This window comes from Cydia splendana, chromosome 22 (genome assembly GCF_910591565.1).
Source record: "Cydia splendana chromosome 22, ilCydSple1.2, whole genome shotgun sequence".
NCBI lineage: Eukaryota > Metazoa > Arthropoda > Insecta > Lepidoptera > Tortricidae > Cydia > Cydia splendana.
Window position 1 is genome coordinate 3,846,224 of NC_085981.1, and position 24,890 is coordinate 3,871,113.

General features: G+C 37.7%; 1 protein-coding gene across 2 annotated transcripts; it reads left to right on the forward strand.

The window, feature by feature from the left end:
• The first annotated feature begins 12,115 nt into the window (after positions 1-12,115).
• LOC134801552 (uncharacterized) lies at positions 12,116-24,673 on the forward strand. 2 transcript variants are annotated; one of them, XM_063774146.1, is made up of 10 exons: positions 12,116-12,311; positions 13,175-13,330; positions 14,052-14,324; positions 17,040-17,494; positions 18,591-19,016; positions 19,353-19,413; positions 19,979-20,093; positions 21,067-21,263; positions 21,596-22,523; positions 23,338-24,673. In XM_063774146.1, the coding sequence occupies exons 3-10, from the start codon at positions 14,308-14,310 to the stop codon at positions 24,364-24,366; spliced, it is 3,228 nt and encodes a 1,075-aa protein (XP_063630216.1). In that variant the 5' UTR covers positions 12,116-12,311; positions 13,175-13,330; positions 14,052-14,307; the 3' UTR covers positions 24,367-24,673. The 2 variants fall into 2 exon arrangements, with proteins under 2 accessions (XP_063630216.1, XP_063630215.1); XM_063774145.1 differs by lacking the exons at positions 12,116-12,311; positions 13,175-13,330; positions 14,052-14,324 and having other exon boundaries at positions 16,895-17,494.
• The last annotated feature ends 217 nt before the right edge of the window (positions 24,674-24,890 follow it).

Sequence of the window (24,890 nt, forward strand, 5' to 3'; positions counted from 1 at the left end):
TATCATTAGTAGCTCGCGAGCGTTTTCACAGCGATTTTCCAACGGTTTGCGAAAGATATCAAAACGGGCAATTAGAATCAAGTGCGAGTCGGATTCGCGCACAAAGGGTTCCGTACCATTACGCAAAAAGGGTCCCCTTTTTACCCTTTGGGTACGGAACCCTAAAAAGTACCTAGTTACATACGTTATTTTACTGGCTTTCAAACACTACATTTGTGCGTATGTACCAACAGGGTGGCCCGAATATACGTTGATCGTTGACATTGTAGTTTTGACACCTATTTTATCATTTTAACAAACATGTGCTTTTGTATATCAAGTAGAATATTTTAAAGATACGTTTTGTTTTACTTTTTGATTGTCGTTTTAATTTTGAATTAGGTACATTGTGTAAAAAAACGTGTCTGTAAGAAAAATATTTCTAAAAATTCTTTGTTAACTTATTTTTGGGATAAAGATCAATTCTGTGGCCATATGCCGTAATCTGCGCTCCGCTGCGCCGCGCCGCGATCCCACTCGACCGGCGCCGCCATTACGTTCAACAAATACTTTCAAAAGAAAGATCTTCTTTTGTTTACTTTTAAGCGCAAGGACTTAAAAAGACGAAGATAATGAGGAGAGCGCGGCACACGAGGCAGATATAATATCAGAGACCAATAAATAATAAGGACTGGTAACCATTCTATTTCCTCGTTACCTAGGGCAGGGGAAGGGAAACTGCGGCTCGTAAGTTACATGTGGCTCTTCGGACCTGCAATTGTGGCTCTTTCTCAACAATTAACACTTAGGTCACTTAGGGCCACTTGCACTATCCCAGAAACACTGGGTTAACCCTGGATTTACCATGGTTACCAGTACAATTTGACTCTGGGTTAACCGGTTAACCCCGAATGTCTCAAGAAAGGAGCCTATGTCTCAAGGCTCATTTCGCCGTAGGTATATTTAAGTTCTAAAAATTTTAAATTATCACTGAAAGTTATCCCTTTCCTCCCGCAGAATATGAATTTTACCCAATACACAATTTCCGTCATATTCAATTGGAATAGAGTTGCATTTGTTTTGTTTCATTAAATTTTCAAACAAAACGACAGGTACATAATATAACGTCTATATCCTACACCTACACTAAAGGTTCATTTCCATAATTCATAATTTAATGTGTGTTCTGTATTCGCTGTTGTGGCAATAAATACATCTTCTTTCTTTCTTTCATTGTGAATAACCGCGGGCATCATATCCGTGCCAATTAATTTCCAATGGAGATCCAGCCAGTCTTTATTATAGACATTATCTCTGTTAATATTTATTGTTGAGGCGCCCGCTCCCGTCTTCAGGAAATTGCCGCGCTCACAATTCGGATGCCTTTTTTGAGGCGTAATTGCATAAAAAGTGCAATCTCTGAATACCGTGTCATTCTTTTACTAAAAGTCTAGCCTCATTAAACGAGCCGGCAGGTTCGAGTTACTGAGGTAAGGTTTGTAGAAATAACATCTTGAACTTTTGGTAACACACAATTATTCTAACCCTTGAAGTGGCACGAACCGGCTCCCGGACAATTTACGTCATTTAAATTTGGATTAATGTTTTTTAAATTCTTTTTGACATAATATACTTCTTCTTCTTCTTGACAGAGTGGTCGTGGCCATCACTTCAGGTGTTGGTGGCAAGCTTCACAACACGTCGCCACTCTTCTCTGATAGCCGCCTTCCTCGTGCATTCATGTAGTGATGATGAGCCATTTACTGCCGCCTTTATCTGGTCAGTCCACCTCATAGGCGATCTTCCTCGTGGCCTGGTACCCTCGACCTTTCCCTGGACCACAAGTCTCTCAATAGCCACCTCCCCTCGGCGGCATACGTGACCAAAAAAGGTGAGGATACGAGACTGCACCAAACATGATAAACGCTGCTTGATGCCGAGTTCTTTGCCGACATAATATACAGGGGACATATTAAATTAACAGAGGTTAATAAGAGGTTGTTAAGTTTTATGAATAAGGGGGTTATAATATTACAGAAACCCAATCCCAAAACCCGTTTAGTTTTGGTTGGTTTTGGTCATTGATTTTGGGTTGGCTATTTTTGTTATTGTGCTTGTTTAGGAATCCATTCTTAAAGTGGTAACACACTATCGCATCAAGGTGGCGGTGCGGTGCGATAGTGTGTTACGGTCTGTAAACAAGTCAGACATAGACAATATAATCCAGTATAATCCAATAAACAGATACAACTGTACATTGTGTAGGTAGTAGATTTGACATACGTAATTAAGTATGTACTAGATGGCGCTGCACAGCCCGGTATTAAGTTGGTCTCGGCTCCTCATTACCGAACCGCTGGTTGCGAGGTTTTAGCGAGGTAAGGCAAGTTTTAATTATGAAACTTAACTTCGTCTTGCGCTAATAGCCCGGTGATGATCGGATCGAGGGCCACGTGTATTCTGTACCTACTATTTATTAAACCAGCTATATTTGTAAGTTCAGACAATAGATTTACTTTTCGATTGCCCCCCAAGTCCCCAACACCATCAGTTACTTAGATTTTTTTTAAAGAGAAATTGTGATAAAACAAGGATTTTTTACGGCACCTGTGTAAGTGTTGTTCCTGTGGGTGAGTTGACAGTGAATTAACCAACGTATCACTAATGGTTTTGCGCCAGTATAGGTAATCAAATTTCCTACTAGGTTTTTAGGGTTCCGTACCCAAAGGGTAAAACGGGACCCTATTACTAAGACTTCGCTGTCCGTCCGTCCGTCCGTCCGTCCGTCCGTCCGTCCGTCTGTCACCAGGCTGTATCTCACGAACCGTGATAGCTAGACAGTTGAAATTTTCACAGATGATGTATTTCTGTTGCCGCTATAACAACAAATACTAAAAACAGAATAAAATAAAGATTTAAATGGGGCTCCCATACAACAAACGTGATTTTTGACCAAAGTTAAGCAACGTCGGGAGTGGTCAGTACTTGGATGGGTGACCGTTTTTTTTTGCTTTTTTTTTTGTTTTTTTTTTTTGCATTATGGTACGGAACCCTTCGTGCGCGAGTCCGACTCGCACTTGCCCGGTTTTTTTTTATACACCAGTGGCAGAATATCAGCGATGTGGCGCCGCGTCATCATGCAGAGCCAGTGCCAATTCTCTGCCACGACACATGGTTATGTCCTTTTATTTATTTTTTTGTTCATATCGTATAATTATAATAGTTTTTCTTTTAATTTAAGCTGCATGTCAATGTTTAGTAAATCTCTCTTTGTAAATTTATGTTGTGAAAATGAATAAAGTGATTATTCACTTATCTATCTATCTACCAGTCTATTTTTCCCCCGTTTGACGGTACATCAAGTTTTTTTTTCGAAATTTACCGCGAACTACCCTCACTTCTCCCGGTTAGTTCGGGTTTCGTGACTCGTTGATTAAAAAAGTTCATCAACGCATCTCTTTTTAGTTTTTCCAGCAAACGCCTTTCTCCGCCGCCAACTTTGGTAATAAAAAGTTTGTAAAAGTTACACACAGATTAGAGAATGGTATGCTCAACAAACAGATACGCCATTACGCATACACATACGCCTAAAATCTCCTCTCATCCGCGCTCTAAAATTTCTGAACGCGCTTCTGTCATGGGCTCCTGAATCTCCTGAAAGTGATTTGTTTGCAAGTCGATGGGCAAGTGTATGTAGTATCTGTTTGAAGTATTGCGAGGCGATGGGTGGTAGTGGCCGGTGGCCATAAAACTGTTTATTTAAAGTGTTGTGTACCGTAGCGTAATAGTTGACTCTAAATTGTAGTGATTTATTCGGTTTGTCCTGTCAGACTGTATACATTTTGTTTGATAAATAAAAAAATATGAAGTAATACCTACTTAGGGTCAGTTACACCAACCACAGTTAACAGACTGATCAACGTCACGCAGCAGAGATGTATGAAACTTGCCATACAATAAAATTTAGCGAACGCTTTAACGGTGACAAACGGTTTAGTGCAACCGACCCTTAGTATGTTGTTATGTAAAAGATGACGGATCTTTTCTAAGGGGGTAATTGCACAAAAGATCCCTGTGGGCCCCCAAAAACCATAAGATAAGATAAGATGAAGATTCGATCGCAGCAAAGCTTAAAAGATGTTGACGCAGAATAATGTAGGTGTATTATTTAAACAGACTGCATACCAGCTGTTACACATTTGGTGGTGTCTAACTTAAGACATGCCAATATGTTTAGGTACTTGACACAATCGCTGCCAGCGACCCGTAGGCGCTTTCCACAACGTACGCGGTTTTCCCGTGTTATCGGCTATGCTCGTAGCGCGTAGCTCGCGCTGGCACTAAATGTCTTAATTAGGTAGGTTAGGTAGGTACCTACGTTACATCAGGTTGGACTTAGACGTGCGCGCCGCGCCGCGCCGCCATTCATACGCGCCGCCGCCGCCGGCTCGTCCACTCAGCGCGCCGTTGCACGGGCAACTGAGCGTTTAAGCCCGATTCTGGTGGATACAATTATTCTTATTCACAACAATTATGCAACATATAAAGAAAATTGCATGTTATTAATAAACAATCTGTTTATTTTGTTGTTTTTCTCTCCTTATTTAGTACCACAGCAAGATGGCAATTAAAGTAAACTATTGAACAACACACTTACGCAATAAGACTAAACTATGTATGTACAAGAACAGCGTGTGTGTGAGTATAATGCTAGTGAAAAACTATGAATAGTTAAATTTTGTAGTTTTTAGTAGGTAATACCTAAATGAAAAAAAATAGCTACACGCTGGCGCCGCCGCGCCGCGGCGACTTAAAATGCCGGCGCGCCGCCGCCGGCAAATTTTAGGTCGGCGCGCACGTCTAGTTTGGACTACGTCTAAAGAACTAAAAGGCGCGGTGTGTAGTAAAATGCACTTTTTTGTCACCATATTTACAGACTTTTACAAGGATTTCATGCATTATTTTCTAGTATGTATAACTTCAGTCCTTGAACTACGTTATTGCTTGTCAGAAACACGACGGCTCATTATTTTCTCGATAGAATATTAAGTTGAAAACATGCCTAACACTGTCTTTATTTCCTTATGTTAGAAGTACTGGGACGAAAATGTATATGAAACTTACTTCAGTCGATAGCTTTTAAGTAAATCTTCATTATTGCTTGTCCTTTTATCGATACGTTAATTTTTTCATTCATCATTTGATGAATTCAACATTTTGCCTACTAAATTACACCCTACGCGGCAATACCTTGGGCCTATTCCTCACGCCAGTACGCCCGTGACCACTGTCAGCGTCGGACCTGTGCTAGTTTAGCGGACGTTTCATAAAATGGGTAATCACAGTATAAATATGCAAATATGTTATACACACAATGTTTTTCAACATACTTACGAAGAAAAGCAAAATAATTCTTAAATACGGTGACATTTCAGACATTCGTCCGTCATATTGTCATTTTATAACAAGTTGGGCAGCAAAGGCACACACCCATCTAACCAATCCGGAATTCAGTCACGATTGATAAATTGTGTAAACATATTTTAAAAGGCTATAAAATTAATCAAATTTAATAATTTAGACTGGTCACATTTTTGTAAAAATCGATTTTTACTGGCAAAACATATTACTTTTTGGCAACCGGGTTTTTTAACCTAATTAGACCCCGCTGAATCCGAATTTGCCGGTTGCTTGATCGAATTCTTGACTGGAAGTGAGATATTTGATATTAAAGGTCCCTTTTTTTAGTTTTTCGTAAATAACTCGTAAACGGTGGCCAATATAAAAAAATGTTGTAAACATTAATAATCTACACAAAATTTTCAATAAAAAAGATTTAGTACATTTTTAGCAGGGATCAATATTTAAAAAGATAATAAAGAGGGAAAGTTAATTATAATAAATTCTAAGGTTCCTTGTTTTTATTTTTTCGTTAATAATTTGAAAAGTATGACTCATAGCAAAAACAAATTTTACACATAAATAATAAACATAAAATTTCCTACAAGAAACATGTAGAACACTTTTCGCTAGAATCAATATTTAAAAAGACAAAGCAGCCGGTAAGTTAATTACAATCAATTTGAAAGTCCCTTTTTAGTTTTTTGTAAATAACTCGTAAACGGTGTCCCATAGCAAAATAGGTTTTTATGAATAAATAATCTACATAAAATTTTCTGCAAAAAACATCTGAACACTTTTCTCTAGGATCAATATTTAAAACGATATTAAAGGAAGAAAGTTCATTACAATCAATTCACATGTCACTTTTTTTAGTTTTTAGGGTCCCGTGCGACTGTCTGTCTGTCTGTCCGTCTGTCACAGCCCATTTTCTTCAAAAGTACTGGACCAATTAAGTTGAAATTTGGTACACACATGTAAATTCGTGACCCAAAGATGGACATCTTACGTAAAGAAATGAATTTTAAACATGGAGGCCACTTTTTAGCCAATGGGGGTTAATTAACATTAAGAACCTATTTTGCTATGGGCCACCGTTTACGAGTCATTTACGAAAAACTTAAAATAGGGACCTGGAAATTGATTATAATTAACTTACCCCCTTTAATACCTCATTAAATATTGATCGTAGCGAAAAAGTGTACAAAACCTTTTTTGTGGACAATTTTATGTTCAATATTTATGTATATATTTTTTTGCAACGGGGGCACCGTTTACGAGTTATTTACGAAAAAAAAGCGACCTGTGAACTGATTGTTATTAACTTTCTTCCTTTAATATCGTTTTAAATATTGATCCTAGAGAAAAGTGTTCAGATGTTTTTTGCAGAAAATTTTATGGAGATTATTTATTCATAAAAACATATTTTGCTATGGGACACCGTTTAAGAGTTATTTACAAAAAAACTAAAAAGGGACTTTAAAATTGATTGTAATTAACTTACCGGCTGCTTTGTCTTTTTAAATATTGATCCTAGCGAAAAGTGTGCTGCATGTTTCTTGTAGGAAATTTTATGTTTATTATTTGTGTAAAATTTGTTTTTGCTATGAGTCATACTTTTCAAATTATTAACGAAAAAATAAAAACAAGGAACCTTCGAATTTATTATAATTAACTTTCCCTCTTTATTATCTTTTTAAATATTGATCCCTGCTAAAAATGTACTACATCTTTTTTATTGAAAATCACAGACCAACCCCTATAGACCGAGCTTATAGGACGACTCGCGGTCACCGCCCGTATGGTGTATAGGTCAAATATAAGATTGTTCGCGCGCCGCTCCGATCAGTTGCGCCCAAGGTTACGACCTGTTAGCAGTGTACACGAGTCTAAGAAAATAAATCGTAAACTATTGAATTCATTGGGAAATCATGGGATATTGCAGCGTAAAATGGTGTGGCAAGTCATCTAAGACTTCTACTTACAAAACAGATGGAATAACATCCCACAGGAAAGCGAAATTCATTATTTCATTGAATAATGTTTCTTGTCCGCGGGGTTCATTTTATACTGGTCAGTAAGCAGAGGCGAAGTATGTCCGTCCCTTTTCGTCAACTTGAAAATGCAATGCGCTATCCCTTTCCCTTTCGACTAGTGATGTGACGATGATGGTTTTTCAGTTGCGGAAACTTCGTGCTTCGTCATACCGTATTGTACCATTTTAGACATAATATATAGGTAATATGTTGTGTAAGTTTTTTTAGAATCCTCTAGGCCAGCGGAGCAGTTAGGCCGCATGTCACCAGATGGACCTGATGATGAACTTCAAAGAAGTGCGAGGGAACTCGGTGTTGGTTTGTGATAGACATATGTTGTATGGGTTTTTTAGAATCCTCTAGGTGAGCAGTTAGGTCTCATGTCACGAGATGGACCTGATGATGAACTCCAAAGAAGTGCGAGGGAACTCGGTGTTGGTTTGTGATAGACATATGTTGTATGGGTTATTTAGAATCCTCTAGGTGAGCAGTTAGGTCTCATGTCACGAGATGGACCTGATGATGAACTTCAAAGAAGTGCGAGGGAACTCGGTGTTGGTTTGTGATAGACATATGTTGTATGGGTTATTTAGAATCCTCTAGGTGAGCAGTTAGGTCTCATGTCACGAGATGGACCTGATGATGAACTTCAAAGAAGTGCGAGGGAACTCGGTGTTGGTTTGTGATAGACATATGTTGTATGGGTTTTTTAGAATCCTCTAGGTGAGCAGTTAGGTCTCATGTCACGAGATGGACCTGATGATGAACTCCAAAGAAGTGCGAGGGAACTCGGTGTTGGTTTGTGATAGACATATGTTGTATGGGATTTTTAGAATCCTGTAGGTAAGCAGTTAGGTCTCATGTCACGCGATGGACCTGATGATGAACTTCAAAGAAGTGCGAGGGAACTCGGTGTTGGTTTGTGATAGACATATGTTGTATGGGTTTTTTTAGAATCCTCTAGGTGAGCAGTTAGGTCTCATGTCACGAGATGGACCTGATGATGAACTTCAAAGAAGTGCGAGAGAACTCGGAGTTGATTTGTAATAGGCATATGTTATTGGTCCATTTGAATATGTTTTCAATACAACCTTCTATGACCTTAATAAAACGGACAAAAGAAAATAATTGTATGAGATTTTGGCGACACTTTTTTCTCGTATCGAAAGAGATTGCGATTCTGAGTGGAAATAATATAAAAATTCTAAACTTTAAAATTCAAGTTCTGGGTACTTTATACAGAAATGCCCTAATATGTTAAGTAAAAATTTTACATTGTTAAATTACTTAATGAAATATTAAATTAATCAATAAGTATTATTATTAAGTAAGTTTACTCTAAGTATACTAAATTGGTAACAATTTTACCACAATAAATTTCGATGTCACTGGTAGCAGAGTAGCAGTACCCACTACCTGTAATGAACATGTCCCATCCCTACATTTATACGTGTCAGCGCGCCATGTTTAAAACGACCAATCGCAACGCCGTGAGCACCCCTCCCGCACCTCACAGTTTGGTGATTTGCGTCGGGAACAAAATGGCCAATATTAGGTTTCTAGAGGCGGTGTTCTGTGTTGAAAATGTTGTGTCGATTATTAACGTTTAACAATTTTTTATTTATATTGGCCACCGTTTACGAGTTATTTACGAAAAACTAAAAAAAGGGACCTTTAATATCAACTATCTCACTTCCAGTCAAGAATTCGATCAAGCAACCGGCAATTTCGGATTCAGCGGGGTCTAATTAGGTTAAAAAACCCGGTTGCCAAACAATAATATGTTTTGCCAGTCGAAATCGATTTTTACAAAAACATGATCAGTCAAGTATACACTCATATTGTATATACCTAATTAATAATTATTTAGGTACACTCACCGTCTTACCTACCATTTTTAGGGTTCCCTACCCAAAGGGTAAAACGGAACCCTATTAGTAAGACTCCGCTGTCCGTCCGTTCGTCCGTCCGTCTGTCACCAGGCTGTATCTCACGAACCGTGATAGCTAGACAGTTGAAATTTTCACAGGTGATGTATTTCTGTTGCCGCTATAACAACAAATACTAAAAAGTACGGAACCCTCGGTGGGCTCGGTGGGCGAGTCCGACTCCGGTTTTTAATTTCATTAAGTACCTACTCATCAAAATTCGAATTTACTAATAAATCTTATTCAATATTAATTGCCGAACTAAAAATCCCGGAACTGACAATTAATTCAGAATACCGATGTCGTCAGAATAAGGACGTAGACGTGCTGCGCGGGAATGGTGCGGTGCGCCGCGCGGGGCGCCCGCCTGCCCGTTCTACCACGCGTCTGCTTCACCCCCTTGAAAACGTAAAACTCGAGTATAAGAGCGCCTTAATGTTTAATATTTAGCAGTTTTTTCGCAGTCCATCTTTAACAGAAATTGCTTTGACCAAAAATCGTATCTGTCTTTAATCAACGCGTTATATTCTATCAACTTATCGTTATTGTGCTGCTGACACATACATAATATTATGTATGTGAAATTTTTTTGGGAGTAGCATATCTGTTAGATTTTCCGGTAATCTGTGGTTTAAGGCTAGAGCGAAGCAAGACCGGAGGCTCCCGACACCCGCATACAATGTTATGAATACGTAATAAATATATCAGGGTTACCCGGACAAACCTTATTGCGGCAAAACGTGCAAACCTTAACGCAGATAGCGCTTATATTTTTCGTAAAAGCCATAACACACTATCGCACCGCACCGCGACCTTGGTGCGGTGCGATAGTGTGTTACAGCCTTAAGTTTCAACATGGTAAAGTTTCAATATTGGTAATTAAATAAATGAAAACACCACTTTTAGTAAAAAAAACATTAAAATTGTATACTTTTATTATGTTTTCAAAGATATAAATTAACTTGTATGATTCAACTCTTTTACCTTTATTTTGCTTCCTTAAGGCCTCATTCGCGAGCACTTTTACAACGCGCGTTAAAAAAGCGTTTGAATGACACTAATGGATACAGGTGTATTTATTCACACGATGGCGGTGGCGCTTTTTATTAAGTTGTTGGATTTTCGACTGTAAGCGTTGGTCGTTAAATCTAATTTAGCGTGAGGATGGATTCAAGCTTTTTTTTTAACGCGCGTTGAAAAAGCGCTCGTTATTATGAACCTTTACGAACGTAAGGCGGACCACCCTCCACACGATCGAACAGGCCTCGGACGGGATCAAGGTTGGGGTCCGGTACGCCCGTCTGTTATAGCTTTTACAATCCGTCTGTGCACACTTTAGCTGTATATTAAAATTCGTTCCATAAATATGTCAAACGTCACTGTCAATGGCAACTGTCATTACTGACAATTTCATGTTCTTGTGCCGGATTATCTCGAAAATAAATACAAAACAATCACGTTCACAAAGTAAATTAAACCAGCGGCAGGTGTAAGTTGAGCGAAAGGAACAAAAGCAACGTGATTTGGAATAAGTTTTAACGTTTTGTAATGTGCTTTTGTAGAGAATAATGGGCCCGTAACAAATGCAAGTACATACTAACTCTACCATTATATTTTCCGATTATTAACGTAAAAACGCTTGTTTAAGTGGATAGAGAACTACTGAGGTAAGTTCTTACCTGTGTACTGTTTACTTACAAGATTACTGAAAGCCTTATTGAGGATACTGCGAGAGGGCCTTATACACCCTACCCCTGCGAGACTGTTACTTTGTGCTTGTTATGTACTAGTGCTTGACACCTCTATTGACAATGACTTAAGTTTCAAGATGACATGTACTGGGACCGCGTCGAGCACCAGTATGTTTACCTTAGATGGGTAAAGTTAGACCAAGACAAGTCTGCAACAATTTTGATAGCACACTCAATGCATGTGTTATTTATACATCAGACAGGTATACTGTATTTTGTATGCATGAAGGACAACTCTGTACAGTAACATCTCTATATTACTTTACTCATGTTTGACAAATAAATTATCTTTATCTTTAGAATTTCCTAGAAGTTTGACGTTTAAAATAACACTTGCACTGTTTGTGCTATCAAAATCGTTGCAGTTTTATCTTGGTCTAACTCTACATAAGTAACAAATTTTTACACAGATACTACTAATTCAGCAGACGAAATTTCGTTATCTGCCTCTCTATAGTTAGTTAATTATGCTGGGCATTTTCCGCTAATTGACAACCTTTGTGCCTACTTTGCGTGAAAATGAGGTAGTGCTACTCTAAACCGTCCCAGCTCCTCCGCAAAACCTAGCAATGTCTTCTGTTTGTTAACTGCCTCCTATAGTGTTCATGGAGTCCCTAGGCACCTCATGTATACACCATAGTCTAATAAAACATGGTCTTCCATTCCCAGAGTGACACGGGCCTACGTCACAACAACATGGCCGCTATATATAGCGCTATTGCATATTATCATATAGCGCTGTCGCATGATGATGTAGGCCCGTGTCAGTTAGGTGACCTAGAAAAGACGGGAATGGAGTACCAGGCGGAGTATATTATTATACCATGGTATACACCTGTTTACAGTCTAGCCCCCTTATTCATAAAAGTTTTCAGGCTTAATTTAGCTAAAAAAATATGTTTTATTCCTTTCTTACAAATACATAAGTCAAAATGACAGATAAAGACAAACGATTATTAGCTAATTGGGGCTTGTAGCGCGTTTATGAATAAAGGGGTAGGAGAATATGTTTTGTTTTGTCTTACCTATTCAAATGATAGAGAGGCAGATAACGAAATTTCGATTTTTGTGAATCCTCAGACACCAAGGAGTTATATGGTTTGAAATGCCTGCGAGAAGTTCTTACCATGATTGTGTCAATACAAATGCAAACAAATCCGTGTTTTCATTCCCTATCAATGATTATTCTCGTTTAGAGCTCTGGATACAATATGCAGGTGAGAATAAAACAGCATTATTACAATAGTGTTTTGAATGCAGAAGTTATAAACTTAATAACATCTTGAAAACTGCATTTTTACGGTCAAAGATTCTTTATTCTCATAAGAATTACAAATTCACATACATGAGAACATTATAGACTAAAGTACATTTTCAAGTTAAACTAACAATGCAGGTACTAGTAGAAACATATGTAGGTAAGTTCACAATCGGCATGTAAACTAGTTCTGATGCTGTGCGGCGGCGCGGATTTTTGGCTTTAAGCTGATACAACATGGGTTTGCATATCTTTTAGTAACTGTAAAGTCTATTGGGCCTTACTGAAAGCAGTGCAGCGAAATGTGCCATGTAGCTCATACCGTAACACCAAACTGAGTGAGGACCATTTAGCGCAACTCTTCATTTTGTGTAATTATTCTTAGTTAGTTTTAAGGTTATGTTATTGTGCTAATAAATGCTTTCTTCTTCTTCTTCTTCTTCTAAAGTCAGCATCAGAAAAATGTATGAATTTCTTGACATAACACATAACAACTTAGTGATGGTAGTTTATTTTCCATAAATTACATTACATTATTGGCTACATAATTTAACTATTTGTGCATAAATAAATTGCATTATTTATCTACATGCAAATAACAATATATTTAAAAATATTTATATAGGAGGTTTTCTTTAGTATGTAAACAGTTGTACATACATAATATGCATATTTAATTTTGCATTTATTTTGGCTTCTTAGATTTCATTAGTAAGTATTTAATAGGTATGACTATTATTTTTCAATTAATTAATAATAAATTTAAGTTTCATCTTCCAAGAATTAAATTTCAAAAACTTAGTTTCGCAATTTACATTTCAGGTAATAAAAACCTGACATCGTTGTCGCACCAAAAGTTGAAGCACCATTTCATTTGTGAGGATCATTTCAAGCCTGAAGATGTATGTAAGAGCTGGATGAGATCCAGATTGGTACATACAGCTGTTCCTCTACCATTTAAACCTGTCACACCACCACGTAAGTTTCACTTGCTAAGAGGCCCAGTTTCATTGGTCACTATACAGCATACTGTAACTCCCCACGGGCGGTGTAATGACTCGTGAAACTCATTAGCCTACTCCGAAATTTTGGGTGCGGGAATGGTTTACACTCTAGCCAAAAATAGGTAAAACCGGCCAAGTGCGAGTTGGTCTCGCGCACGAAGGGTTCCGTACGATTACGCAAAAAACGGCAAAAAAAAACACGTTTGTCGTATGGCAGCTCCACTTAAATAATCATTTTATTTTGTTTTTAGTATGTATTTGTTGTTACAGCGGCTACAGAAATACATCATCTGTGAAAATTTCAACTGTCTATCACTTTTTTAATAAAATTTTAGAAATATATTTTTTTTAGCGAAACCTATAGGTCAGCGGTCGGCAACCAGCGGCCCGCGAATCTCTCAGGGAGTATTTTGTATGTAATATTGACAAACGACAATGTCTGCTAAAGTCACAAATATTACCAAATTGTGGCCCGCGTCAACTTCATTAACTACTATGTGGCCCGTGGCTGCTAAAAGGTTGCCGACCGCTGCTATAGGTAAACCTAGAATATATTATGCTGAAGCGATCGACTTCAAAATTAGAGTGGTTTGTTAAGATTTAGTTAGTGGAAAACTTTTTCTCCCGAAATGGAAATTGTATGAAATCGATATCGCCCTCGGATCTTAACTGATTGTCTTTAAATTTTATCTCAGACTCCTACGGGCTAACAACTGTTGCGACTGTGTGTGTTTTACGAACGAAATCGGTTGTCCAGCAAAAAACTACGACTTGGCCGAATCGGATTGAAGATTGGTTTTTAAACCAAAGTTTGATTTTGTGAACTAAATGACTAAAGTGCCTTAGAGTAAGAGGAAGTGTACATACACATATATACATTAACTGCCCGAATTCAAGCATAACTCACTCGCTATTCAGATTTCCAGTAGATGACAAACACCGCTTACGAATATGGATTCACAATCGTGGTAAGTTCTGTTTTAACAAGTTTTTTTTTTATTCAAATATTTAATTGTTCCTAGATTATGTGTAGGTAATATGTCAACTACAGACATATAGTGTATATTACTATAGGTAACAGTTTATTTATATTAGAGTAACGTGAGTAATTAATTTCTAAAATAGGTTTAAAGTTAAAAGCTGTTATGGTATTTCCCTAATTTTCATATTCTTATTGACTGCTATAATATTATTACACACTGTTGTATAAATAGTCTGTTCGAGGTACGGAAAACGGTGAAAAATATAGATAATACTCCTAAAAATACGTGTGATACCTCATTAGATTCGTAATGATGTCTAGAAAAATGTATTCGAAGCGTGTATTAACACACAAAAAAAAATAACAAAAGTTATTAACAAAAAAAGGGAGAATAAAGTAGAGTTGTCTTATTTCCCAAATATCTCAAAAAGTATTAATATTTAAGAAACCAAAATTAATATTATAAAAGAGGAGGATATTTCCAATCAAACATTCCATACTTGCAGAACTGTATTTCCATTATTTATACTTCTTTTTCAACGCTGAACACAGCCCTCCGCGCCTCATTTTCGAGAAACGCGCGCGGCGTGAAAAAGCCATTACGTAACATTAAATATGATTTTAAAGACATTAAATATTGATTGAAAAATTTAAAAAAAATATGGTGTATTTAAAACATGTTAACAAATGTACTACTTGTATAAATTTATCTTAAAGTTATTTTTTCAGTGAGTTATGCAATTGTTAATAAACAAAATTTTCTCGAAATTCCTTCTTAATTGAAAACGAAAATAAAATGTATCAATAACTATTGTAAAATTTTGTCGCTTTCTAGAGCCCTTCTCATATACATGCTTAATAAGATCACATTATAAAAAATTTAATAAAGTTAATAGTTTGCTTAAAATAAGTTTTAGAATAACATAGAAAATTGACGTAGAACGAAAAATCAAGGTAAAATTGTAAAATATAAAACAATATTATAACCAAACTATAAATTTTTTCAGAACTTTTATAGCGTGATCTTATTAAGCATGTATATGAGAAGGGCTCTAGAAAGCGACAAAATTTTACAATAGTTATTTATACATTTTTTATTCGTTTTCAATGAAGAAGGAATTTCGAGAAAATTTTGTTCATTAACAATTGCCTCACTTGTTGAAAAAATAACTTTAAGATAATGATAACTTTTCGCTGATGACACAAAAATAATGGGGAACCCTCTCATCTCGCATAATATCATTCAGGAAGACTTAGATCGAATTAGAGGGTGGACGCAGGACTGGCTCATGTCACTTAATTCGGATAAATGTACCATTCTTCATATTGGACCCACAAACCCTCAGCTTCCATATACCATGGGTACACAGGCCCTAGAAGAGGTGAACTCGCAAAGAGACCTTGGAGTCACTATAACAAGCAACCTAAAGTGGGATATGCACATCCTGGAATTGACAAAAAGAGCCAACTCACTAGTATACCTAATACGGAAGACCTTTAAGACAATTGATAAGGCACTATTTCTAAAACTATATAAGACGTACATAAGGCCTCTACTTGAATATGCTTACCATATTTGGAGCCCATACTTTCAGAAGGATATAGCTTTACTTGAAAAGGTGCAACGCAGGGCAACTAAGATGGTATATGGATTACGTAATAAGCCATATGACCAAAGGCTTGCCAATCTTGGTTTGACAACCCTAGAGCGAAGAAGAAAGCGTGGTGACCTCATTGAAACATTCAAGATCATACATGACTATTATGACTTACCTGAACTAAAGGACCTGTTTGTTATGAGCAAGAATCATCGTCTAAGAGGCCACAGCTCAAAGATTATTCGAGTTCCCAGCACAAGCAATCCTAGGAAGCACTTTCTATCAAACCGCGTCGTACGCGAGTGGAATAAATTGCCAGAAACAGTGATATGTGCTCCTTCAGTGAATTGTTTCAAAAACAGACTTGACAAACACTTAAACAAAAAAAAATGAACACTAATCCTTAAAAAAACAAGTGCAGTGATATACACGCATCAGCTTTCAGCTGCTAGTGTATTAAACAATATAATAATAATAATAAATTTATACAAGTATTACATTTGTTGACATATTTTAAATACACCATATTTTTTTTTTTTAATTTTTCATTGAACATTTAATACCTTTAAAATTATATTTAATGTTACGTAATCGCTTTTTCACGCCGCGCGCGTTTCCCGAATATGAGGCGCGGAGGGCTGTGTGTGTTCAGCGTTGAAAAAGAAGTATAAATAGTGGAAATACAGTTCTGTAAGTATGGAATGTTTGATTGAAAATATCCTCCTATTTTATAATATTAATTTTGGTTTCTTAAATATTAATACTTTTTGAGATATTTGGGAAATAAGACATATCTACTTTTTTCTCCCTTTTTTTGTTACTAACTTTTGTAATTTTTTGTGTGCTATACACGCTTCGAATACATTTTTCTAGACATCATTACGAATCGAATGAGGTATCACACGTATTTTTAGGAGTATTATCTATATTTTTCACCGTTTTCCGTACCTCGAACAGACTAAAAATCGTCATTTGATGACTACTGTCCCCAACTGTCGTAGCACATCAACAGCACGTTCACAGTCACACCTACAACAGCAACAATCTTATGCGTTATCACCAGCGCCGTATAATGAGCCGCTGTCTCCCCAATCTGCTTACAGTAGAAGAAGCACGTCGCCGTATTCTTTTGAGAAACGCTCACCGACACCGCCTTTACCAAGTCCGGGACTAGACTTAAACGCGGCCTTATTAGCGAAAGAAGAGCAGCAAGCGGCTCTACAGCAGCAAGTGGCTCTTCAGCAGCACGCGGCTCTTCAGCAGCAAGCGGCTCTTCAGCCGCAAGCGGCTCTTCAGCACCTAGCACAATATTACACAATAGAAGAAATCAACACTAAAGAGATAGCTCAACGAATAAGTCACGAACTGAAACGCTACTCAATCCCTCAATCGATCTTCGCTCAGAGAGTCCTATGCAGGTCACCGGGGACTTTGAGAGATCTTTTAAGCAAACCGAAGCCTTGGTGGAAGTTGCGATCGGGACGGGAGACGTTCAAGAGGATGTGGGCATGGCTGCAGATGCCGGAGTTCCAGAGAATATCGGCGCTTAAGCTTGCCGGTGAGGATGCATGATGCTTTTGTTGGGTAGATTTGTCCAGGGTTTGATACTACACATAAAATATTACTATAAAACCTCCCAACTGTAGTTCAATTACTGAAATATGGTCCAAAATAAATATTTTTTATAACTGTGATTAATGAAAAAAACAACATAGAATTCAAGGAGATTTATTTATATTGAAACTTTGGGACCATAATTGTCATTCTAAACTATTGTTGAGTGATCTGCCCGTACACTGTGACGCTCGCTGTTAGAAGCGAAATGCGACTATCGGAGATCCATGGTATAATAATATACTCCGCCTGGTACTCCATTCCCGTCTTTTCTAGGTCACCTAACTGACACAAGCCTACGTCATCATGCGACAGCGCTATATGATAATATGCGATAGCGCTATATATAGCGGCCATGTTATTGTGACGTAGGCCTGTGTCACTCTGGGAATAGAAGACCATGCGGAGATCTACACTCTGTATCTTTAGGTATTTAAATAACAGTAAACAAAATCTACCCTCAAATGGCTCCTTAAGCCAGTTGAGGGTAGTTGAAAACATTACATGATCAAATAAAGGTTAAAGTCAGGTCGTTCAGTGACTGATCCAGGCGGTTTTGTATTTGGTTGATTAACCAACAAATGTTATAACTACTCGAAAATGTACAAATTGTTTGTTTACTTTTATTTAAATACCTATAGGCAAGGCTTTGATTTTGTCTGTACATAACCTGGAGTATATGCAGAGGTTTTTCGAAGCTCCAAGACACTGACAAGTATTACCATTCAAACTGTTAACCTTTTGAACGCCACAGACGGCAATTGACGTCAACGCAAAATCGTGACAACGACGCCAAAGACGGCATTTGACGTCGATCGTTTTTTGATGAAATTCTACTGAAAAACACCATACTTTTAGGTTGGCATTATTTATTTACAAAACTAAATTTTACCCCCGTGCCGTCAGTGGCACGGCAAATGGATGCGCCGTTTGGCGTTCAAAATGTTAATTGCAATGACTTTTTCATGATCAGTCAAAGGTGTTGTTAGAAATCAAAATCAATCAAAAAGTTTCCTTATTAATTTTCCGTGGTATTTCAGGTATCTCCAAACGAAAAAAATTGGCCCCCGAATTAAAAGTACACCTTAATGTTTGTGAAGATAATTTTGATCAATGCTATAAAGATACAAAAGACCTACAAGCTAGGTTCGTCAAGACGGCAATTCCTAGACACTATAAGGGCAAAGAATCAAATGATATCGAAAGTGAAGATGAATCAAATGAGATTGAATGTAAAAAAGAATCAAAAGATATCGAAAGTGAAGATGAATCAAATGAGATTGTATGTAAAAAAGAATCGTATGATATCGAAAGTGAAGATGAATCAAATGAGATTCAACATGACAAGGAATCAAATGATATCCAAACGGAAGATGAATCAAATGAGATTGAATGTGAAAAAGAATCAAATGATATCGACGGCGTAAATGATGAAAATAAATCTGATTCTGTAGATCCAACGCAAGGTATTTATTACAATTTGATATTTTTCAAATCTTGTATGAGTTATAACAATTGCATCTTCCAAATATTAATTGATTTAAAAAAATTATGACTCACAGGAAATTATTAATATATGTACAAACAGGTCATTCGTTGATTGCAAAATAGAATAATTGACTTGGGTAATTGATGTTTTATTTCGAATGACCTAACCTAACCTTGGCCAATAATTATCCAGTTTCACAACACTCTGAATTGAAGACCTTTTTTATTTCAATAACCCAACTTTTTTAGAATATTTTTGTTGGAAATCATAAAAGTTTACTGTTATATTTATTATTTGTAATTTTTATTTTCAGCTATCGAAGATGACAATGTGGTTGAAATTCTGTGTATGGAATGCGACAAACCAATCAAAGAGTAAGCAATAAGCAATGCATTTACTTAAAAAAAATTATACCCAAAAACTAACCACTAATTACCACAAACTCACTTTGGTGGTGCCAAAGAATTTATACCTATAGAAGCGGATCTTTTCTAGCGATGGCGCCATACTATGCTCGTGTAGATGGCGACACTTTTTGACATGTAACAAATAACACATATCAGTGAAAGAACAAGGATCAAAATCAAATGGCGTTCTAAAAGTTTTAATTATGTGTCGAAAGATGGCAGTAAATTTACTGAGGCTACAAGACTTTGACAATCCGCCTCTATATCAAGTTCTCTTTGGTGGTAACTAACCTAATCTAACCCTAGCGGATGGTGTTTTTGGCCGACACCTTGACACAAAATATAATAATGTGTATATCGTAGTGTATGTTTGTTCCTTTGTGGCACTCTCTACCTATGAGTAGGCTGATTTTAATAATTGAGATGAGCGTATCTTAAAACAGAATTAATAAAAATAAACAATATGGCAAAAAGAAAGAAAACTGACGTAACTTACTACTCTTAACCCTACATTCTTCTGCATTCTGGTCAGGTCTGAGTTCCAATGGTGGTGTCTGCAATGCGGCGGACTGCGTTGCGGCCACTGTGCCCTGCGAATGGTTCACCGACCCCACTTCCTGCTCCGATCCCCAGCCAATACTACACCAGTAAGTACATACCAAATGTAACTGTCATTATATTTGACCCTGGACTAGTCTGGCCAAGTTCGGGTTGCAATGGTTTCGTGTCCTGCGAATGGTTCTCCGTCCACACTTCCTGCTCCGATCCCCACTGTACATACCGGGCTAATGTAACTGTCATTATATTTGACCCTGGACTAGTCTGGTCAGGTTCGGGTTGCAATAGTTACGTGCCTTGCGAGTGGTTGACCGTCCACACTTCCTGCTCCAACCCCAGCCAATACTACACCAGTAAGTACATACCGGGCTAATGTAACTGTCATTATATTTGACCCTGGACTAGTCTAGCCAGGTTCGGCTTGCAATGGTTACGTGCCCTGCGAATGGTTGACCGTCCACACTTCCTGCTCCGATCCCCACTGTACACACCGGGCTAATGTAACTGTCATTATATTTTACCCTGGACTAGTCTAGCCAGGTTCGGCTTGCAATGGTTACGTGCCCTGCGAATGGTTCACCGTTCACACTTCCTGCTCCGATCCCCAGCCAATACTACACCAGTAAGTACATACCGAGCTAATGTAACTGTCATTATATTTGACCCTGGCCTAGTCTGGTCAGGTTCGGGTTGCAATAGTTTCGTGCCTTGCGAATGGATCACCGTCCACACTTCCTGCTCCGACCCCAGCCAACGACACTCTTGTGAGTACTCACTGAGTTCCAAATGTAACTTTCATTATATTTGACCCTGGACTGGGCCAGGTTCGGGTTCCAAGTTTTTCCACTTTAGCATTATTTGCTCCCATGGTCGATCCGTGAATATTCGGTAAAAATCCATCTGACCCTAAATTTCCTATGTAATGATATTTCCTACATAAGTTCCGGAAAACTCATTGGTACGAGCCGGGGTTTGAACTTGTGACCTCCGGATTGAAAGTCGCACGCTCTTACCGCTAAGCCACCAGCGCTTCTTCCTATGTATTCTATGTATTGTTTACAGGAACAAATTAAAATCTTGGTCACAGCCATACAAAAGGACCTGCAACTTGAGGAGTTCTTTAATACACGCGACGCAGACAAACATGTGGATAACGTTGAGTCAGCAGAGTCAGTTTTTCTTCCTCGCGTTATCCCTCCTTTTTGCCACGCTTCATGGGAGCCTGGGAACCGCTCGGCAATGAATCCCAAGTCAGCAGAGTCAGTATTTATTTATTTCTTAGTTATAGAAGCTTCCTCTGTTACTGCAATTTGTTCCATTCTTCTTTCATTTACCAACACTCCATCTTTTTTACGGACTGTTAACAATTGACGTACAGCCTGTATCCCCCCAGACATCAAAGCTTGCCAAAACAAATGCAATTTTAATTTGTCAAAATGAACATTTAAATTGAAATGGAATGGAAGACCTTTTTATAGGCCTCCGGGCGGCTCGAGGATAATAAAACTATCTAGATGATCTGTAAAGTTCGAGGTTTTCACTTTTCTTTGCTACAGCTAAATTTATATTATGACGTTATACCTGTTTTCAGTGTGGATTTGGATGTGATAGAGGAAAGCCTACAAGAACCAATAGTAAAAGCGGAACCCCCCGAAGATGAGGAAGACCCCCTGGCCGAATGCTCCAACTCTTCCATTCTAAAACCCGACGGAACACCAACCAACAACTATTATTCTAAAGACCGCCAACCCAACTCACAAAACTGTAGACCAAATCATAAGCATGGCCTCCATGACTCATTCAATACTCACGATGAAAACTCAGACCTTCCACTACGAGGAGACATGGTTTTTGGCCTTAGAGATACAGATTATCAACCTAGCGAGAAATCCTTAGGCTTGGTCAACCCTTTCGAATTTCAGCGAAATCTGCAGTATTTAGGTCTTGACAAACCATTAGAGAATCAAGCAAGCCAGTCTTTAGGCCTCGCAGACTCAATCGATTATATACCAAGCAAGAAATCTGTATGTCTCAATGTATCACCTGATTATCAAGTAAGCCAGGCAGCTGGAAGCTCTTTAGACTCTCAAGATTGGATCGATTATCAACCAAGCAAGAAATCTGTATGCCACGAGTCAATCGATCGAGCAAGCCAGACGTCTAAAAGCCTCGGCAACTCAGAGCACCGACCAAAGTGTTTGGACTTCGATAATCTATATTGTAACTTCGGCCTCTTTAAATACAATCAACCGGATATCGCCGATATTCGACACTCGGCCAGTCTCCAGGCAGCCCCAAAGGGTCCTGATAGAGCTCCAAGTCCGGAGCCAACTAGTATAGAATTATCTGGACCATGTACGTTGGCTACAGATAAAGTTCCAAATATAGATCCAACTAGCATGGAATCATCTGGATCTTGTTCATTTGCTACAGATGTATTTCCAGATACAGATCCAACAGGCGTGGAATTATCTGGATATGAATTTGACGGATCATCGGTACAGTTGGAAACCCTAGATGTAAGTATTTTAGAATTTTACAGTATAGTATGTTGATTTGTAAGTGGACCCGAGCCGCTAATCCTTTATCTATTGTTAAGTAAAACCGCACGTAACCTGTAAAAAAAGGGTCGAGTAATTCTCTACGGTTACTGAGTGGCGAGTCGGACCAGTCTAAAATGTGTCATCGAGATGCGTAACGCAGGCTCGTTATTCGCAGACAAGTGGCCGTCCCTACAACGTAGTATCAGGATTTTTTTAAACTCTACCTATGTTATTTAATATCAGATTCTTTTTTTTATCTCTATGTAACTTAGTAATACATAATATGTATGTTCAATTATAAAGATAAGTGTGTAATACAATAAGTGTACCTACTAATTTTATGATACTGACTGATACTGACAACATATGTACCTATTAACAGTATAAGTGCCTTGGCTGGAGCTGTAAACTTATACATAGTGTTTGAATAAAGAATAAAGAATTGGAGAGCGCACCTACGCTGGGTTTTTGAGCGTTGGACTAGCCCGCGCTCAGGTGCCAATAGAATAATTAAGACCCTTTTATGCAGGTAAGTAGCAAGTGTGGTTTTACTTAACAATAGACAAAGGATTAGCAGTTCGGGGTCTGTTACTACAATCTACAGACTATAAACTTATGTCGTTTACGGCTAAACGGCGGTTTGTTAATTAAGAGCATTTAATAAATTGTGTTTGACTTCCAAGTAAAAGACTCCGCTGTAAATGAGAACAATTGGTATTTTCATATCAGCTTTTATGCCCAATTAATTAGGTAATTCGTTTTAAATAAATTATTCTTTTTTAATTTTCAGCAGAGAGACGATGACTTTCGCCCACCGTGCAAAAAGCGAGTCCGTATTCAACCTAATACAGAAAATGTTGAAAATTACTTAGTGAATACTATAACAGCCCAAGCAACAGAGATCAAAAATACATACCAGCAACCCGCACAAGTGACATTGTCAGAAGATGAAATAGAATATAGGAAAAATAAAGAACCCACCCCGCAACCGTTGCGTCGAGTATACTTTAACTATAAAAAGACGGATTATATTAAAACACAGCAACCAGAAGTTCAAACACACTCCACCCACAAAAAGCAAAGTTGTACGGTCGCTATATCAGATAATAAAAGTGATCATAACAAACAAGATTCAGTTAACACTTTAGGAAAGCTTAAAAATACTAGTAATATAAAGCAGAAATCGCAAATTCACGCTACCTACACAAAACAAGGTTTTAAGAAAACTGCAGTACAGAAAGGACATAACGAACAAAAAACTGTAGATAATCCTAACAATGATCCTCTTAAAACACAGCTACCAGAAATACCACCAGATTCTACACACAAAGACCAAAATTCTACAGACACTTCCGAAGAACAGAATAATAAAAGTGAAACACAGCAACCACCTATTAAAGTATACTCTAAAAAACGAAGCTGTACGAACATTATTGTACAAAAAGAAAACAAACTAAAGTCAATAAATACAATAGGAGATCCTGAGAAAGACCCAAATAAAACGCAGGAACCGGAAATTAAAATATACACCACTCACAAAAAACAAAATTGTAAGAACATTACAGAGCCTGAAGATGATAATAGTACAACACAGGAACCGAAAATGCTAGTATATTCCACTCACAAAAAGCGAAATTGTACAGACAGTACTGAACACAGAAATAATCCCAAAACACATATATCAATAGAAATGAACTTAACCCACAAAGACATGAAACCTACGGAAACTACAGAACAAAATAGAGATTCAAATAAAATACAGGAAACAAACATTCAAGTATATTCCACTCACAAAGCCAGAAACAGTCAACACAGCTAAACAAGAAAATACTCGTGATTTTGATAGAATACAGCGGCAGGTTCAAGACAAAAATCTAAATTGTACAGTCGCTGTAAGTAGGTACCAGAAAAAAAAACATTTTAATAAAAGAAAATCACAAAACTGTAGAAAGGTGAAAGGCCAGACGTGCTAGCGAAGGTAAAATATCAAAACCGAGCGCATCAAAGACAGCACTAAACTTAAATGGGACCAAAGAAGATATTTACGGATGTCAAGAAATGTGGATGGAATGTCTGCATAAAAAACTTTATTTTATTGTAACGGAATTGCATTTATGCTATGTAAGTGTTCACGTTGTAAAGGCTCCAGTACACAATGGTCAAGGATGGTCCATGCCAAGCCATGCTTTGCAATGCGCAACAGTAGGCCTATATCACGTAGGTGTTCACACAATGGTGCATCAAAAAATAAAACAAAAATCAAAATTGCAGGCTCTGATTGATATAAATCTATAATTAACTGATAAGTCTCTTCATTGCTCCACAATAATTAAATTTTGGGCT

Coding starts and splice junctions, on each gene's coding strand:
- LOC134801552 (XM_063774145.1), top strand. CDS start 16,912: ATGACTACTGTCCCCAACTGTCGTAGCACATCAACAGCACGTTCACAG. Junction 19,017..19,352: donor TTCTGTAGATCCAACGCAAG/GTATTTATTACA, acceptor TTTTATTTTCAG/CTATCGAAGATGACAATGTG. Junction 19,414..19,978: donor TGCGACAAACCAATCAAAGA/GTAAGCAATAAG, acceptor CATTCTGGTCAG/GTCTGAGTTCCAATGGTGGT.